This window comes from Megalops cyprinoides, chromosome 5, assembly GCF_013368585.1.
Source record: "Megalops cyprinoides isolate fMegCyp1 chromosome 5, fMegCyp1.pri, whole genome shotgun sequence".
Taxonomy (NCBI): domain Eukaryota; kingdom Metazoa; phylum Chordata; class Actinopteri; order Elopiformes; family Megalopidae; genus Megalops; species Megalops cyprinoides.
The window spans coordinates 12624495-12644195 of record NC_050587.1 but is presented as its reverse complement, the minus strand read 5'-3'; the positions used below and the strand labels follow the sequence as shown (position 1 = coordinate 12644195).

At 44.8% G+C, this 19701-nt stretch overlaps 1 protein-coding gene across 4 annotated transcripts in view; it reads right to left on the bottom strand.

Annotated features, from left to right (window-relative positions):
• The window catches only part of ctif (CBP80/20-dependent translation initiation factor), a 104045-nt gene that overhangs the window by 55409 nt on the left and 28935 nt on the right, over positions 1-19701 (bottom strand). For all 4 annotated transcript variants that reach the window (XM_036529230.1, XM_036529232.1, XM_036529229.1 and 1 more), the window contains exons 5-7: positions 19278-19351; positions 17429-17533; positions 16898-16973 (exon numbers count right to left, since the gene is read on the bottom strand). In XM_036529230.1, coding sequence (XP_036385123.1) covers positions 16898-16973; positions 17429-17533; positions 19278-19351 — 255 coding nt within the window. The remainder of the gene's footprint in view (positions 1-16897; positions 16974-17428; positions 17534-19277; positions 19352-19701) is intronic.

The following is a 19701-nucleotide window of genomic DNA, read 5'->3' as shown; positions in this document are numbered from 1 at the left end:
GCTGCAAAACAACATACATCTTCCAAAGATAACGGGAGACGTGTACAGAAGAAAAAGTATGTAGAGGATGATAGCACATTTTATCTCAGAGGTTTCGTTTCAAGACAAGCTACCATTGCATACATATGGCAAAATTACAGCCTTCAGTGTAGCCTTGGTCACCACATCCGATGACAACCTTGCTTCACACAAAGATAATATATGCACAAAGGTCGAGCAATCAAAATCCCCAGGTGTTTCACGTGCCTCAATCAGAGAGGAACAGACATTTCTCATTACATAAGGGACGCATAGGTAACAATTTCAGCCGGTCCGTGCACACTTGTGACGGTTAAGCACACAGCTGAGTGAGGGAGGCAGGCCCGCACATGGCTGGGGAACAAGGCTGCCTAAAGTGAAGAATGAATTATGCAAGACCCCCATACAATTTTTAGCACCGCAGCTACGTGGAATCTCTTCAAGTTGTTTTTCAATTAGTACAGCAAAAGGATGAGAAGAAACTGCAGAAATTTGAATTTCGCTGAATATTAATAAGCTGATAAAGCACATTACCCTGTGCTGGGTCCAAATTTAAATCAGTGACAGCACACGAAGTTCCGATGCACCAGCGCCAACACAACAAAAAGGAAGGTCTGATTTCTAGTGACGGCTAGAACATACAGCAGGCAAACACACAAGAAGCAGCTCTGAATGAAGCACCATTTATTTCTCATATTAAAACGACAGAATGTTCAATGCATGAGGCTTACCCAAGACTGAATAAGCAGCTGGAGCAAACACACTATCCCCACAGCAACTGTAGTTCCCAACACAATGTTACATTTATTGGACTGGGGGGAACCCCTGGCTTTCTCAGGGTCGTTGCCTGTAATGCATTTTCCAGACAACTAAGTTAAACCACAACCAAAAACCACTTTTAATATAAACGTAGATCGACATATTTTACACACACACACACACACACACACACACAAAGCTCTGTCTTCAACAATATAGGTGCTACTGTCTTCTGTTTTTAGATACTGTGGTCCATCAGCTGTGTGGTATCTCCTGCTTCTTTTTGACTGTTGTTACACGTTTCACTGGATACACCTTCATGGATTGTTTCAACCCAACAGTTTCAGGGCTGCTGAAAGTACAGTTAACTACCTAGCGCTCAGTGTAACCAGGGTTTGGTTACACCATATTTGGAAGAGGTAGCCATGTTTAGCCATGCAACCTTGAAATTTGAGGATGGTTGAAGAACACTGGCCCAACATGTAAATATTTTTTCAGAAATTATTATAAAAGTCAATCCTGTACCATATCCAGCCAGAAGGCGGTGTCATTTGCCGTATGGAAGGAGGGCGGCTTTATTTTCAATTTATTCATAACGGGGTTTCTCCTGCATGTTTACCAGCTAGCTAGCCATCTGGCTACACATAAATGAAAACAGCAAACAGAACGGGAAAGAGAACTACTACCTAGTAGTAATATGTACAGTATATGTTAGAAATAATGGCAGCCTTGCAGTGAAAATGCCCTGTAAACAGGGGAAGTGATGGAGTTCATTTTAAATGCTTCTCCAGACTTTTTCTCCTCACAGGTATGTTCTCCATTAGCTTAATTAGTTTGTAATGAAAATAAAAACAGCTCCTAAGGTAAATGACAAATTTATTACACTTAAGGATTAGTTATTTTAGTTAGTAATTCAGTTATTCTGTTAAGCAATTTATTACTTGCTAGCAGAGGCGTCATTTGGGTATTGCAGGCTGTGGCAGCTGCCATACTTTAGCTGCTGATACATTAACTTCAATAAACCGCTTTCATCCTTACTAGCTGGCAGGCTCTGCTTTGAAAGGATCCTAAACTTGTTGTTGTGTGCAAACCCGCCAGCACTGCGCTCAGACTGTACCCACAATACTCTCTGAGTCAGGCACTTGTTGCATTAAAAGCCATGTTTAAGAACCGCGCTTTGGTCCTGAAGTGGTGCTTCAGAGAGGAATGCATGAAGATTATCAGTTATATCTATCAAACGAATTAATTATGCCACCATAGCCAGCATGCCCTTGAGGAAAAAAAAATGACCTCACCTCATCACACGCAATAAAATGTGCTCTTCAGCCCTTTCATAACTCACATCTGATTCTTTTTTTTATGTCGATCACAGCCAGTTTTCCTATAGCTGTTTTTTCTCTCTCTTTCTTCACATAGTTGTTGTGGCAGGTCTGCCCGAACCATACTAAAATTGTACTTGAATGTCAGCGTTTTGGTATTTGACCACTTAAGACTGTTTGCTTGTTTTAATTATTGCTAACAGTGGAATTCATTAGACATTATTACAGGATGCACAAAGTGGCCAATGCCCATATATTTTTGCTTCATGATGTCTAGTTGTAGACTCCAGTCTAGAGCTCCAGTCTAAAAACAACCAATGTTTTCATTGAAATAATTAGCATTGTTATTTTAATGTTGCTGGTAATCAGTGGTCACATGCCTTTCCTAAGTCCCCCCTGCCACTCTTTTTTGTACCACCACACATCACCCTCCTACACCAGAAAGTGCTATCAGAATTGGGACAAAAATGACCCCTGCAGGTGTGCCATATGACATCACATTAACCATGACAGCTGCGCTGAGCACGTTGGCATATTCCACCAAGCTTTGAGCCACTAAAATCGGACCACTACAATCCAACCCCCATTCAGCATCCCCCCCAAGCCCCTACAGACCGCACGCAGAGAAAGACGAGGAGGCAATGATGATGCCACCTGAACAGTACCTGTCTGTGCTACCTAAGCTGAGCTACACGATCCTGTTCATTGCTGTGATCAGCCATATCTGGACCTGAGTATGTCAAAGCCAGAGGATCTACTGACCGTAGTCACCACTGGTCCCGCCTAAAGTACTGAGTTTTCACACAATTACTACAGATGTTCAGCAAATGATCGTCACAAAATGTCGTATGCCTCTTAATCGAGTTTGTAAAATACAAAAAATAAAAAAATAAAAAAATAAAAAAGCCTTCGATGTTCCAACATATGACAGACAGATGCTCTGGAAATCCATCCAGGATTGCTCCAAAACAGAGTAATTGTCTGAAAGTGAAAAACAAACTTCCCCTGGCATAACGAATGGTAGCAAAGAGCGTTTTGAAGAGCGTGCCGTCGACTCGATAAAACCATGACTTGGTGCAGAGGTTAATTAATACCACGAATGGCTAATTTAAGGGGACAAAAACATCAGATAGTAGTTATTGTTTTCGGTGGTGTGCTTACTTAACAGACAGGAAACAGAATCAGTGACGGGAGTGCAAATTTCCCAATAGTTACTGACAAAAACTGCAGGGATACAAGCATAGAGACCAGTTTTAACAAAGGCCAGGAATGTCTTCATATTCTGTTTGTGCACAACAAAAACACCGTGGGGTGAAGGCTGGGGTTTCCTGTAAGGCACTTGTATAGAAGATGGCAGTGGATTCTTTCCATTTCCTGAAGGACATGCATGCACTTCACATGAAAGGCTAAACAAGAAAGCTGGGTCTAAAGTGAATTCTGAGCCAGACATGCGAGTCTCTCAACACAGAAGCGCGCTGGTCTGTCTTCTGACTTTTGGGGGGAGATCTGAGGCATTTCGCGGTGCTCTGGCAGGGTGCCATTTCCTTCGCGCGGTGCATGCTCTCCTTGTACATTTTGGGTTTGTTTTGCTCCTTGAGTGTCTCCTCGGAGGTTGACATTCTGCTCCCTCTCTTGAGTGCGGTGAGCCCCCCTCTCTCCGCATGTTAGCAAGCTTGTGTTGACCGTTGCCTGGCAACGGCAGTGCTGATGCTAACAAAACCCGGCTTCACGGTGCCTTTTTTCCCCCTTAATACTGGAGGGATGGTTTGTTTAGAAATGCTTCGTCTTTCCCTCGGTCTAATTAGGCCACGTCCCAAAACTGCTGGGGCCGCCTCGAATTACAGCGAACGTTTGCGCCCATATAGGGGATTCGCAGCGATGGCCAAGACCTCTTAATTAAATTCTCTCTTGGAAAAAAAAGAGACTGCGCACAGAAAAAATTTGTCCTACACTGTTTATTGCACGCGTTTTTGTCTTTTTTAATAAAAGTTTATTTAATCTGCGAGGAGCGGCCAGAACTGTAACCCGACACGAAACAAAGTGAGCGGGCCGTCCCAGCCAACTGGCATGCGCCGAAAACTTTACATTCCCCGCTGAGATATCGCTCCAAGTTTCCCTCGCTGACCTCAGCCCTTGGATTATTTCATTAGGAAAGGCATTCGGGAGAGAAGGGAGAGAAGGAGGAACGAGAACAGGCCAACAAAACAGGAAATGTTAGAGAATGTCTTTCCACGGACTGCTTCGGCTCCACTGCGCTATCCTTCTAAGCACATTAAACGCTGTGGTTGAAGAACTCTGGGGAAAGAAAAGATTTGAAAGTGACGCCCCCAACAACCCCCCCAAATCCGATGTTTACTTTAGCCTGCCAGCATTCTGCCAGTCCAACAGCAATATGCAGCCAGAGAGGAATTACAGCGCTAGGGATCGGACCAGATTTTTGGCAATAAAAAAACAATGTGATTGCAACACTGCAATTACCTCATGAGTCGAGAGTCACGATCATTTTATTTCTGTATCCCTTCTTGCACTGTTCCCAGCATCAATACATCTATAAACTAGCGGTGTAAACTCCTCAGCATTACCTCTGGGCATGTACAACAGGAACAATGCTACATCGGTTCACCACGTAATGTAATGCAATTATGGTCCATGGCCAATCATTGCACAGCACTTCCAAATGCAGCAATCAAGCAATCTGTCAATCAAGCTGTCAATCTAAAAGGTGTAATTCCACTCCAATTTACATCCAGAGTTCAGTTATATTACCTCAAGAAGAAGAATCTATGTGTTAAATCAGTCTCTTATTAGAGAGCAATGCACTTATTAATTTGTCAAAGAGCTTGGTTTATACTGATATGGAACTTGGCTAGCTCGGTATGTTCTGGTTCTGGATGTTTTTCCATCATCTTTGCCATGCTGGCTTGTGTCAGCTCAGATCACCGGGTTACCTGCAAGCGAGATGTGGGCAGACTCAGTGAGCTGTGAACTACAGTGCAATTACTCTGTTGGCGACGGGGCTGAAAACTGAGGAGATGCACATGGAAGGAGAAGACAGAGTGTGGCCTGAGCACTGACCACACCGTCCATCAACAACAATGAGGTCAACAAATATGGAGCCTACCTTTCACTTACTCTAGTTTGTTTTTTTTTTTTTTTTTAATGAGAAACTTCAACCTTGGATAGCGGATGAAGCCCAGGCAGCATTCTGAGTGACATCATGTGCCACAGCTCTGTGGTACGTAACAGAAAAGCAATTCGACTGAGTTATCCAACTCTTACCAGCCTTAGTTCAGCTTTACAGCGGAAAAGGTGTGTAACTGACTTTGAGTCCTACGTACAAAGATTTTACTCAAAACTTAGACTTCTTATATTATTTACATGAAATAAATCAAACTAAATTAACAATCATAACAAATCAAGCTGAATTTATGCTACTAACTGCTGCCGTTTCGTTCTGTGTTCTATAATCATAACATGCCATGTGCATTTCACAGGCAATAGTGTGCACAATAGAATGTATTTGCACGCAAACTGCAGTTGCCATCATCTAGCAACTAACTTCAGATAAGTCTTCAGACACTGCTACCTAACCTATGCCGATGACAGGAGTGAAGGATGAAACATTTTTTAATGCTGTGGCCAAGTCTCCACTACAGTTTCAGCACTAACAGACGTAAAATGCCACTTGTTCTTTTATTAAAAATATTTTTGAAATTATTCATTATTGTGCAGGCAACTGTCTACATAACATAGCTTTCCTCTGAAACTAAATTCTTTGTGTGACCCATGTCACTGAATGAGTCAATGGCAATTTCAGCCATCTAACTTCAATCTAATTACTCCCAACAACAAACGACTTTCCTGTGCAATCAATTACATATTCAGAAATTCACCAAAGCTACAAAAATGTGCACTGGAGTGACTTTTGGTCTCTTTTGTGGGGGGGGGAAAATCCATAGAATGTTTTTGTTTGCATGGTCCTTTCTGGGACAATTTGCCCACCAGAGAGAGAGGGTGAAGGACCCTTAACACGAGCACAATTCTGGACCGCGACCGCAGACGGAGACGATTACACTGCAGCCTCATTATGTAATTACCCTGCAGACTTGTGGGCGCGCTCAAACACCTTGCTCAGCGTCACGCCTTTGCGCCCAAAGGATTGCTGGGAAAATGGGGGGCCCCGAGGGGGTGCGCGGGGGGGGGGGGGGGGGTTAAGTTCCGCTGTTCTCACAAGCGGGACCTGTACTGTGTCACCGTGGCAACAGTGAGGGCTGTCACAGGCCTGATGGTCCTTTCGCTGGCACTCGCTACTGGAGTCATCCTGGGTCACCAGGGGAAGCGGCCGAGGAGCTCAGTACCTACTGCTGCCATGCAGGGCGATACTCGCCTCACGCGTTTCTTTTTTTGGTGTGTGTTTCCTCCTACGGGGTGGTCAACATCAGAATATGCTTCATATTATGAGGCAGTTAGCAGGCTTTAACTCTCCATCAATGGAAAAGATCTCTTCCAAAGCCTATGCTTTAACTGAAAAGGAGACTGATACTGGAACATGGTAACAGATGTTCTGAAAATATGAAACAGTATTTTTTAAGTGTGGTGCTAATCATAAGTTGCTATGCCTAAAGTTTTATTGCTTATTATGACTGCACATAATGTGAGGGCAAAAAAACTGAAAACAAGTACTGTCTATTAAAGAAAATGTTGACAACCTGGTATGTACAATTATGCAAGGTAAATTTGACCTTTTTGATATACTTCTAGTTTCCTGTTGTCAGGAGATAAGGTGCAATTATGTCATTGACAGTGTCTTCAGTGCAGAGGTTACAGCTACTGTGTAACTGATACACGGCCGGTTATAAAACACTGAAATAAGAGACACAGCAAAACTATAAACACCATGAATTAAAATCAGATGAAGGACTCAGCAGACAGAGATGGAAAATATTAGACATTAGGAATGTTATCAAAGAATCCAGTGAGATCATTTATACAATGCAACATAACAAAGCAATATAGTACAACATTAGACAAGGATCACACAAAGTGAGTGCTTTCAGTGTGTCTACAGCCACAATTTTAACAAAGGAAAAAAGTGGCTATCGTCCTTATAATGTAAACTGAAAATTTAAACAAACATGATTGCTGGGTATAATGTAAAATGGCCTCTGCTTACTAGCTGTTGCTTTCCCCTATTCTGAAAAAGCATGGTGTGCAATAAAGAAGCTCTATGATTTGTCATGAAGACATCTTTCTGATAAAAAAAAATGGTAGCAATCAGAGCTTTTCACAGGCACAGCTCAATACCAAGCTTAATATTGACAGCTTCAGAGGCAAATCATAGGAAAGGTTAAAATGAAAGGCACGTTCTTCCCAATATACTTGCAAGTAATAGCATAAGAAACCTGTGTGTGTGTGTGTGTGTGTGTGTGTTCATCTTTCATTATGAGAACTCAAATCCCTTGAGAAAAATGGTCATGGAAAATTTCTTCATGAAAACTTTGGTTCAAAAACAATCAACACAGAAATGGATTATCGCTGGATCAATTCATGTCACGCTCAAACCAATCAGCCAAAAAGTAACACGGAAAGATAAAGATATTTCTGCATGTGCAATGAATTGAGTGTATTTAGTTATTTGTGTGTGTGCATTTACAGGAAATGCATATTTTCAATTTGTGCATGTGTGAGTGTGTGTATGCACTTAAGAGTAAATATATTTTCGTATGTGTGCATGTGTGAGTGTGTACAGACGTGCACATGAGTGTGTACCTGCATTTCTGTGACTGTGAGTGAGTGGGCAAGAGTGAGCAAGTTCAGTGGGACGGCTCCTCGTTCCCCAGGACCCGAGTTCTTCGGCGGTCAGTCAGAGCTCTGACAATGGCAGGAAAAGGGCGTAGGAGGGGGGCGGCGCGGCATGCTGACCTCTTTATTGTTCTCTGGTGAGGGGGGGGGTTGGTGGGGGGGTCCCTCTGTCCAGGAGTCGGCCAGCCCGCCAGGCTCCCAGCCAGCTCGAGATGCACAGTCATGTTTGTCCGGCCAAGGGGTGGGTGTGCACGGGGGGGTCGGGGGGGCGGGCGTCAGAGAGCCCAGCTCCCTGCTGAGACTCCTGCTCGAACGCACGTAGACCCGGGGGCCGGAGAGTCTGACCGCGCCGCTGCACTCTCTCACTGGGGACCGGATGCGCGTGCATACCGAAACCCGTCTGCTCGGCCGCGCCGGTGGAGCCGTCCTAACGGCTCGGCCATTTCCGAGTCATCTGAGAGGATGAGCCATCCCCCGCGGGTGAGCAATCCGGGCACGGAGACAGACACCGTGAACGTACCGCCGAGGGGCGTTCCCTTATTAAAGAGGGCTCAGGATTCGAGGACTCAGAATGAGGAACCGTTTCAAGGCTCTGACTGCGGCGGGGAGTAGTCCCCTAAGTGGGGCCACATGAGGCAGCGTCGCCCCCCCGCCCGAGTGCTGCACTTCCTGCATTGTCACTGAACAGATGCTCAGAGCGTCTTCCCGCACAGACCCGCCCCGCGCACGTGGGGAGAAACGCACCAGCGTGCTCTGCAGCTACGTGGAAACTTTTGTGGCCTTTCACCAATAGGAAAGAGCGCAACGTGTTTGAGCGCAAGCAATCCGCCGCCAAACCGCTTTCGGATGACTTCCGGATGAACCGGCCAAATCGCACACCCTGGGTATTGTGGTGCTGTCAGAGAATGCGCAAACACACACACGCACACACTCGCACATACTCATACTCTCACACACACACACACACACACACACACACACACACACACACAAACAAGGCGCTGATCACTGATAAAATGTAAGGCGTTCAGGTTCGGGGAGCACTCGGCATGTGAAAGGATGATGGACCGTTTGTGACAGCAGGCATGTTCTGGTTCACACAGCCTGCTGCTCGAACGTAAATAACCGGGGCATGTTCTTCTGCGCGCCGAGCAACAGGCACACACAGATGATGCACTGTCAGCCAGCCCGTGTTTCTGCTTCAAATGAGTTCCAAATCACTGACATTTGCACTGCGCACCGTCCGCATATCTGTAGGATAAACACTCTGTAACTCCTGGATGCTTGACAGACGCTGGCTGAGAGCACACTGGAGAAGGTGCTGTTTATATTACAGCCGTATTTACATGCTGGAAATCCAGGATGAATTAACCAAGTAGTCTGTTGTGACTGAACATGAGTAATCTAGAAATGGTGAAATAACTCTACTCAGAAGCATGCCAGTTACCCCTAAGAAAAAGTAGCAAATATGTCAAACTGAAAAAGCAAAAAAAAAAAAAATATATATATATATATATATCATAGAGCACACAGAGAGCTATGTACTTTCACTGTTTTTCAAAGTGTTGACTAGTAAAAACAAAATGTTTATTCTACTCTACTATTTGTGTGATAAAAAATTGTGCGTGGGTTATTTTTTTCATCATGCACCTCACTGACAGTCCCAATACAAACTTACGGCAACATTAAAGATTAAAGATCATGTTCCCTTCCACGTGAGCTGCCATTCCCAGCCACAAGTGTCCATTCGAACAGTAATCTTCAGGTGTCTCTGTGTGTTTCATCCTCACGTTTAAGCGGTGCCACACACTCATCATGCATTTTTCTGCTGAGACAGAAATTTTGCATTCCTTTGCATAGTCAAAAATTGGTGAGCGTTAAATGTTTGGTCGCAGGGCAGACCGGCCCACTTGAGTTTTGCATTTTGTAAGATGTGATGATTCTGGCAGACAGGTGAGACTCATGTTTGCTTAGATCCTTCTCACTGTGTCCTCCAGCTGGGCACAGCTCTGTCCTGCGGGCACTGCTGCCTCCTGCACACTCACACACGTCACCTAAACAGCCTTAATGCAGCTTTTAATGTACATCCTTAAAATGCAGCTACTGTGCCAAAAACAGTGCTGTCCTTAGCTTAAGAGTATGTTTAAACAAGCTGTTTCTCTCATTTTAATGCATTAACACATTAAACACAAATAAACATTCACTTAAAAAGGGCAACATGATTTTTATGAAATCATGCTCACTACCACTACCAAATGCTCACTTACAGTGAAAAGAAAAACACCTAAATACATGCATAAAATTGCCAAAATGTCAGCAACTGATATACTCTAAAATGTGGTATATAATTTCACTAAACGTGGGCATATTTAAAGTATCATCCTCATATTTCATATTTCAGTTCACTCTATTATTTCTCCACACACATTCCATTGTTATGTAAAGATGGAAATATCTCATTGTAATTAGACAGTTTGCGTGGGTCTTTCTCCTTTTATCTTTAATTCTTTATCATGTACCTACACACCTAGCTTGTTAATTTTTCTAAATTCCTTTCATTCTTTCAGTGACATCTGATATCTGCTCCACAACTAAGAGTGTCAGAAAGCTGTACTACCACTGCAAGAGGTTTACACTCTGCAGCTCATCAGAAAGTATTTCATCAGGAAGAGGAGTCGGCCCGCTTTCCTTCAGCCAAATATGTACGTGGCATTCAATACATCAGATCTATTTTCAGCTCTGATTTCAGGTCGTGAATTCCGAAGGCATTTCCCTTTGTCTTTCTAAACCGATGTTTCAGACAGGCGGAAGGGGAAGGGGGGGCGGTGGGGTAGGGGGCGTGGGCCTGCAGCATTCCAAGGCCGCTGCCACACGGTCAATGAGGGACAGCGCTCGGCCGAGGCGGCTTCGAACTGCCGAGGGGGGAAGTGACTTTTCGCCACGGGTTTCCTGCGCAGGTACGTCCTGGGGGGGTTGGGGGGTGCCGCTGCGGGCCCAGTGGAAGCGTGCAAGAGCGGGGGGAGTGGGAGCCCCAGGACTGGCCTCCCTCTGTCTCTCTCTCTCTCTCTCTCTCTCTCTCTCTCTCTCTCTCTCTCTCTCTCTCTCGTCTGCATTCCTGGAATAGCTGTCAGGTGACACGGCTGCGGTGATGTCATCACAGGGGCGACTGTCGGTGCTTGACCCGGTCACTCCCTAGTCTGTTTTGGGACACGTAGTCGTGTATGCGCGGATCTACTTTATTATTTTTGAGTTCACAAGATTTCATTTTTAAATAGCTTAGGAATGCTCCGGTGTTCACATACAACCCCATAAATAAAAGTTTCCAAACACACAAAGAGACAAAGACAAGCTGGCAGCTTTTCCCTACCACCTTCATAAGATTTATATTTATTCATTTCACAGACACCCTTACCCAGGCAATTAAACACCTTAGATATTCAGCTGAAGCTTTTCCAATTAAGCACCTTGCCGATGTATACAGGATTGGTTACTTTACAGTGCCATCTACACGTGTCTTGTGTGCATTCTACAGATCACCTGGCCAAAGAGAGAACTGGCAATCACTCACGGGTAAATTCCTCCTTTGCTGCCAGGTTTCAATTTCATATACTGTAGAATCCCCTGTGGTTTCGGACACAGGACAGAGCCACACACACACAGACACACACACACACACAGCATATGGAGGAAGTGTCAGGCTGGTTCAATGGCACTGCCATTCCTGTACTGCACACTCTGAGTTAGACTGAGTTACTGGTCCTCAAATCTGGCTCCAACACACTTGTGTGGTAAAGACCAAACCTGGCAAAGAGACAGACGGAAAGCTTCAATAAATTAAGAAAAAAACTTTTAAGAGGACTATTCATCACAGCTGTTTGGGGTCTAATGGAACAAGTTGCGATACGGACGAACGATACTATATTACAAGAATTTGTCAATCCACGGCTGTTAAATCGGAAAATAACACCCAGGGAAAGTGTTTGGTTCGATGTTCCAAGAGCTTATAAATCTCCCTGTCAAAGGCAGGTACTGACATTCTTTAGAAACATTTTCAAGCTCCAAATTAGAGAAACATATTGCGTGGTATTTATCAACGTAAAGCACTATGCACACATGTGTCGAGACAACAGTCCTTGGCACCTTTTAAGGCAATTTACTTGAAAAGGCTCTGAAACGTCAGGAAGCTGAAGTGAAATCTCCCCACGTTCCTGTAAACAGCATTGCGCCAGCAGTTTCTGTTCCTTCACTGGACTCCGATTCTTGTTGTTCCTGTCTTTAAAGACAGTCTCGGGAGGAGGTGGGCGGGTGTATTCAAGAGGAAACAATGGCCCTGCACCATTGGCGGCCCCCTCTGTCACAGCGCGGGATGGGCAGCGGGTGGCGCTCCCCTGCCCTCTCGGCCCCCGCTGTGCCACGCTACCCATGTCGTGCCAGTCGTGCCTCCGAGCGCTGGCTGGCGCACAGCAAGCTGCAGGAGCCCCGCCTCCAGCTCTGGGTTCTGTCCAGTATTCAGCCCCGCTGCTCCCTAACAATGACACAGCTCAGAAAGGGGCTGTACCATAAAATGGCCACTAGGGGGTGGCAATTCACTCAATTTGGCTCTATGAATTATTCTCCTGGTATTTCACATCAACTGTTGCAGTAGAGGTTTTAGTTTATTTTGAATGTAAAGACAAACAGACAGATTTCAACAGCTCCAAGGATGCATTATTATCATTTTATACACTCTTTAAATGAAATATATTTAATATATTTAAAGTTTATATGTACAGTCCTGTTCAAATGAAACAAATTCAATGCAACATGCCACACACCCCCAACACCTGTACAACTCAATGCAGCACATAATTCACAGCTCTGCTTTATGAAGGAACACAGCCTGAACCTACAAAGACAGTAACAAGGGACATATTTTAACAATCAACCATTACCAATAGAGGTAACTCCACTGGTTGTCGCACATGTGCCAAATTTCACTGCCTTTCCAAGCATACGTCCTGCATTGTGTCAAAGCACCTTATTTCACGCCAAACAAAATCACCAGCATCTACCACCGCCTGGCTCAACAGTGCCAACAAATGTCAACATGTGGCCCAACTTAAAAATGAACTTTGGAAAAAATGTCAAAGTTAGCAAAAATGCCTGGGAAATCCTGCATAATTTCGACAAACTGCAGAGAATAACACTCGGGAACACCTGGACCGCGGCTGCAAATTAAGACTCACTCGTGCACTGCATCTGTACGCCGCCAGACACCGTGTTCAGCAACGATCGCCACCTTGACTTAATTCACACGCGCCTTTTATGAGATCAACACCATAACAGAGGAGCGTCTTAAATATATTGGATTTGTATTACGTAGAATGCTAAAAAGTAGAGTGGAGACCAGAGTGGTGCTGTCAGCAGGTAGGAGTCTCAGAAGACAAAGGGCCCTGAAGTGTGCGCTTTCTGTTCCTCTCAACCCAACCTTAAATACCTCCTCAATCTCACTTTCAGAATACGAGAAAAAAAAGGTGGAAATGCTGTCAGAATTTGCAAATTACTGCTGCTCATTCTCTCATCTGTCAACATAGCAACGCCTGTTACAAGCGGCCAATGGGGCCTTGGGGGAAATGGCAGATTCGTTCGGATGGGGCAGCTGTCAGGTCCTCTGGCATCCAAGTGTAAACGAGCGCAACAGGATGCCTCAAATACAGCCGCAAAAGATGCCCCAAAAAATAAACTTAGTGGTTAGCCGAGCTGCCGCTGGGACGGGCCCGACTCTCCAAACTTAGGCACAGGTTGGTCTGAGCGGTCTGTGAGGTTGAGCGGGGGGCGGGGGGGGGACGGCAGGCCGCCCAAACCGGTTTTGACTCCGGCAGAGGACCCGGGGAGATCAGAGCGTGTGAGGTTTGGGCCCGGCCGCCGCCCGGCCTCACCAGCAAAGCCACACGAGCTGTACGTGAGAGCCGGTCCTATAAATACACTTCCAACTGCGGCTTTGAGCGCTGGTTTTCTACTTTCAGACTCGTTTTCTACTTTCTAAAATTTGAGTAGAGCCTTGGTGATTAGTGTCATTACAGTAGGATGCAGTTACATGTAGAAGACAATGAGAACCACGTTAAGAGTAAAGTTGAAACTGTTGAGCTGAAACATTTTTTATGCAACAACAAAAAGGCTAGGCTTTAGGCTACTCTGACCCCATGGCTCAACATCACAATAAGTCATATTATTGCAGTTTTGACAGAGTTCACACTGACACAGGGCCTGAAGCCAGTGATAGAGCTCATTTACACATTACACAATACTCGCATTATTAATATTAATATTATTGATTTCTTTGGCATACACTTATCAGGGGTGAGCTCAAAGGCCATTAGAATAAGAATGAAGTGTGCATCACCAGAGCAACAAGAAAAACAAGAGCGCAGCCAGGTCCAGAAGCCAGAAACACACTGACTGAACACCCAAAACTGCGCTAAAACCTCAAGATACCACAGTAATTGTTCAAACCCACACATGATACATTTCTGTTATCCCATCAAATCCCAGGGACCCATCATAGCAGCATCATACTAACATGATCATACCGCCTAATAATAATCCATATAAAACATCACCTTAAATCAGTGCTTGCATGGTGCCAGACAGTGATACAGACAGGCGGTACTACAATACTCATAGGGCCTAATGTAAATCTAAGAGCAACAACAGAGTATGTCAGGATTCATTCATGAAAAATGAAACAAGGACGAACAGACACCATACAGGAGACCACAAGTACAGAAACTCTGAAGCAGGAATTACACAATGGAGGAATGTTACATTTTCACCTCATTTCTTCTGCATTGCTCTTTCCAGAACAAAATAAGTATGGGCATGCTTGCCTTCTCCACTAGATGTCAGTGTCTACCCACAGCATGTAAAATTAGTGCATTTTACGTGAGCTCCTAGTAAATTTTTACTAATAGGAGTTAAAACTATGAACACATGGAAACATTCCACTGCTATAGGTTAATAGCAGGCATGCACACGCACGCACATGCACGCACGCACGCAGACACACACACACACACACACACACACACACACACACACACACAATTGTTACAATAAATCTTGCTTTCTCTTTCACACACATACTGATGTGTCATTCTTTACATTCATTTTTCTGTAGTTGTGGCTGAGGGTTTCCTGAGTCATATTAAAGGGAAGCTTGTTGTTCCAAACCCACAGGCTAAGCCGCAGATATTGTGATATCACTTTGGCCACTACTGCAGTGGTCCACTCTTTCCACTAGAGGGGGCTCTCTACAAGCATTTAACTTAGCCAGCTAACAACTGCAAATGATACAGTCACTTTCCATTGTCAGTTAATGAAGCTCAACTAAATTTTCCTGGCTGAATGTTGCAATTATTGTCTCTGCTAATTGACTAAAAAACAAGTGTCTCTGGTCTGTACCATTTCCTTCAACGTTGTGGATATTTCATAGAAAACCATAAAACCCTTTAAAAATATAACAAAGACATGTAAAATTCCTGGGAGAATGCTTAATTTGAAAAGCAGCCCCAAAGTGGTGTCATAGTAGAAGGTCCATCGCAACTGCACTAAAGTTTCTTGCTCTATAAAGCACACCTGCTATGCAGATGACTGGAAAACCAGGAGCTAGTTACGCTAACTATGATATGCTCAAATGTGTTAACTGTCTTCATTTCATTTCAAACAGCCCTTTAAAACAGATGCTGATATTTTTAAAAGAGGAAAAATGGCAGACGATTTAGCTTTCATGTCTCTCCATATACACACTTTTGTACTCTTTTTTTTTTTTTGTGTGTGTGTGTGTTGCTAATAAACTCTCCGCGTTGTTCTTCCCTGAACCCCGCACAAACACTACTAGCTTGCTTGCTGTTCCTCGCTTGTAAGTCGCTTTGGCCTAAATGTAATGTAATGTAAAAAGTGTCTGCTAATTGATAAAATGTAGGGTGAATGTCACGTAATGGATAAACATGCCAAATCACCAAGATGAATGCTTTTCCAGGCTCTGCCTGCATAAGGTGTATTTACGTAAACATCAACTGTACAATACCGTTCATTTCAAGGGCATTTACACTGCACTGACAAAGTCTGCAAGCACGCGCAGCCCGACCGGGCAGAGGTTTCGCAGGTGACAGTAAGGTCACTGAAGTCATTTTCTCACCCAGAACACTTGCTGAACTCTGGATGGTGTCCTCTGCAAACATTAGCTAACTGGGTTGGTTTATTTCACGCCGTCAATTTTCAAGCACACTGGAGTCTTTAACATGCGTATGTGATATGTATGTGAACTGAGCAATGTGAGTGACTGCCGGGACTCTGTCAGTGAACACGCTGCCTTTGGACGGCAGAAATCGTAGATGTTCTTACTACCTAAAAGCTGGGGGAAACCAGGCTCTGGTGAGATACGCAATCCATAAGGAGTTCACTGTCAACCTGTGCCACTGGCGGTATCACCAGAGTGAGCTCATATTTAATACCAGGGTGTAATACAAAGTCAATTACAACCGTGATTAGCTTACACACAAATAGTGAAAGAACTCCAACCTGTAAACAGAGTATTGCTCTCACACCAGTGAATTTTCAGGGCATCCTGTAACCCAGTTTGTTTGAAGAGGACCCTGAGACCTTGTTTAAGTGATCTTGAGACCGTTTTTGGTGTATAACAGGCTTCAGAAATGTGTTTCACACCCGAATAAAGGACCTGAAGTTTGAGGCTAAAATGATCTTGAAAAATCCTCTCCAAACGAACCAAGTGTGAGAGCAGCGTTACTCTAGAGCTGAGGAAAATACGCACAACCCGGGCCTCAGCTCAGCTCGCTGTGTCAGCCAGCCCACGCAGCTGGTCTACTCGAGAGCTACGTTAATTGGACCTCTGCCCTCCTTAATTCCCTGTAATGGATGACAGACGGGCGGCCCCCGGGATGAAGAGCGCTCCTGCTTCCTGCCAGCGAGCTCGGGAGGAGAGAGAGCACGGCAGCGCTTACCGTCAGGCCGGGCAGGAACTTCTCCATGTCGTTCAGGTCGATGCCGTCGTCATCGTCGAATTTGCCTTTCATCATCCTGGAGAGGGAACAGAGGCATTGTGGGGATGAGCGGGGAGCGATTTGCCAGTCAGCGCCAGCGCAGGCCTGGCCATTGAGCTAATTTAAGCAGGATCATCAATCCTGCCACCGTGGCATTACAGGCTGGGAGCGGCGGGCACAGCGAAAGAGGAGCTAACACTTTTTTTTTTTTTTTTTAACCCCCGAACCGCTCACAGGCCGCAGCAGGTGCACGCCCGTCTGCACAGGGAAATGAATTTATCTCTGCGTCCTAGCGCTTTGTCCTAATCCCCCAGGACAGCAAAGGTACAATTTCCAGACGGAGCATCTCCTCTCTGGTAGGAATCAGAGGGGGAATGGAACTGCCTGAACCTACCTGACCGGGAACACTAGGTGTAGTGTGTAACAACAATACCCTACACCGCCCCAGCCCCCATACCAAACCCATCCCACCCGTGTGGGTGGCGTGCTCACCCCTCTCGGTCGATGTGCGGGAGGTGCTTTGGTGTGCCCCGGTAGGCCTTGCGGTGGAATTGGGTGAAGTCCAGCTTCTCGGGCTGCAGGTCCCATGTGGCTCCGCTGCAGAGGGAGGGAACAGGATGCTCAGACCCCAGGAGTCCCATCACCCCCCCCCCCCGACCCCCTGTCCCCCGCCCCGTCCCAAGCTCACCCCCACAACTGCTCCAGAGACTCTCACAGAAGACCATCCCATTTTGGCTGCTTTTTTAATTTTTATTTTTATATCTGTGACCTCCCTGCTTCCAGCTAGTCCCTACAGAAGTAAGGAACATTCCTAGGAGTCTCTGTTCTGCAAACCACCCACGTTTCTCTGAGCCACAAAAACGACAACTCGTCTATACGTAACCAGTGCATGGTTGTTTCAACAGCATGAGTGGGAACAGTTACTAATAGTTATATCCACACCAGAAAACTCACTAGAAGAACTCAGTTTCAAGGCAAAGGCTAGGACCTGTCCTGCCCGCTAATAAATACAGCACAAATAGCCTGTTTGTGGAGGCAGAGATGTACCTTGGTCATCTGGAGGATTGGGGAGTAAGCAGATTACAGTGCAGACAGAGATGACTTCTGTGCCAAGGGTCCTAACCTCGCTGTAGCCAGCTGCCGTAATGACTTGGCACCACCAACAACAACAAAGGGGCCCCCGACACGCGCTCACACACATGCGCTCAGACTCAGAGGAATATAAATAGATACCATGCACTCTTATCAGTGTTCTTTACTCTGCCACAGAAGGCTGGTGCTCAGCTTGTGTGAGGTTTAACTCTTTAGCTTTCTGCAGTTTGATCTGAGGGATATCCTGTCCCAAGTGCTCTGACTACGGATCTGAGAAGAATAAATATGTACCTTAAAAGAAAAAAAAAATCCATCAGTAGCACAGTCACAGAGAGTGTAGGAACAATGCAAAAAATATTTCCCGTAAGAACCGTACTCTTAGTAACAAAAATTACTGTGTCTGCTCACAAGTAGGTCGAGGAGTATTAAATTGAAGCGATGTCTCAAAGATCCATACTGATACGTTAATTCAGCTAAAAAGAAAGTACTCTCATCAATGAGAAAAAGGAGTAGCTTTCTATTAAGAAAGCAGATTGCCCGAGATTAAGGTACGGCGCTCGTTTAATTATATTTAGCCTGAGGCTTACTGGTTCCTAATTTAGACATTTCTTTCCCAAGACAGTCTGGTCCTGGTGATACGGAAGTATCCAAACAGTCCTGCCAGCCACAAGAAAGGCTCATTTAGTCAGCGATAGCATTAGCACTGCCACCCAACTACTCCCACTCCCACACTTCCAAATCATTGCATTTGTTAACAGCTGGTGCAGTGCGAGAAACGGAAGACCTATTTTCACAGCCTAAAACAGAAAAGACAGCGTGACACCCTTTCTGTCACGACATCATTAAGTGTCCTGGTGGGTACGCCCCTGGCTTTGCTGCGAATGCCACACGTCATTCAAGACTGTTCGGTCTTTACATTGACAATAAGGATTTTTTTGATTTGCGACATGGCAACAATCAAAGCTGTCTGTATAGCTATTCTTATATCAAATATGTACTGCTAAATAACCAGTGCAGACAGAGATGACTTCTGTCTGCACTGGAATCCAAATTGGAGATATGGAGTTCTTGAATTATAGCTGCGTGTAAAATAATATTGAACTATCCATAACGACCACAAAATAGTCACATAATATGCAATGCACACCCACGAAAACTGCTAAATTTCTCAACAGAAATAGGCTCCTAATTATCGCACTAGTTGGCTTTGGTGAAAATACTCTGGTCTGAAGGCAGTGGGATAGCTTACCCATGAGAGTCCAGCGTGTTGGCTGCCCAGATGTCTGTGCCCAGGATGTCAAAAGACCCTTCTCTGTTTCCATTCTGGGATTTAAGGAAAGAAGGTTATTAGAGGTATAGCCTGAAAGCAGCACACAACACTCCAGATTTGTAAGTAGTCATTACGAATGCGGTGTAGAGGTATCAGAGTTAGACAAAGGGTCACAGGTTCAGATCCCGGGTAGGGCTCCGTCATAACCTGATTTTAAGAAAATTTTACTCTATAAAAGTGTAGCAATGTACACAAAATGGATGAACTAAATCCATCGGCTTCATTGAAAAAGTAGAAATGCTTTATTTTCATTATTAATTGATTTATTTTTGCTGTAGAGAGAAAGGAAAGACATGCAGAGTGACAAAACAAAACTGACCATCCCAGATGTTAAGCTATGCGT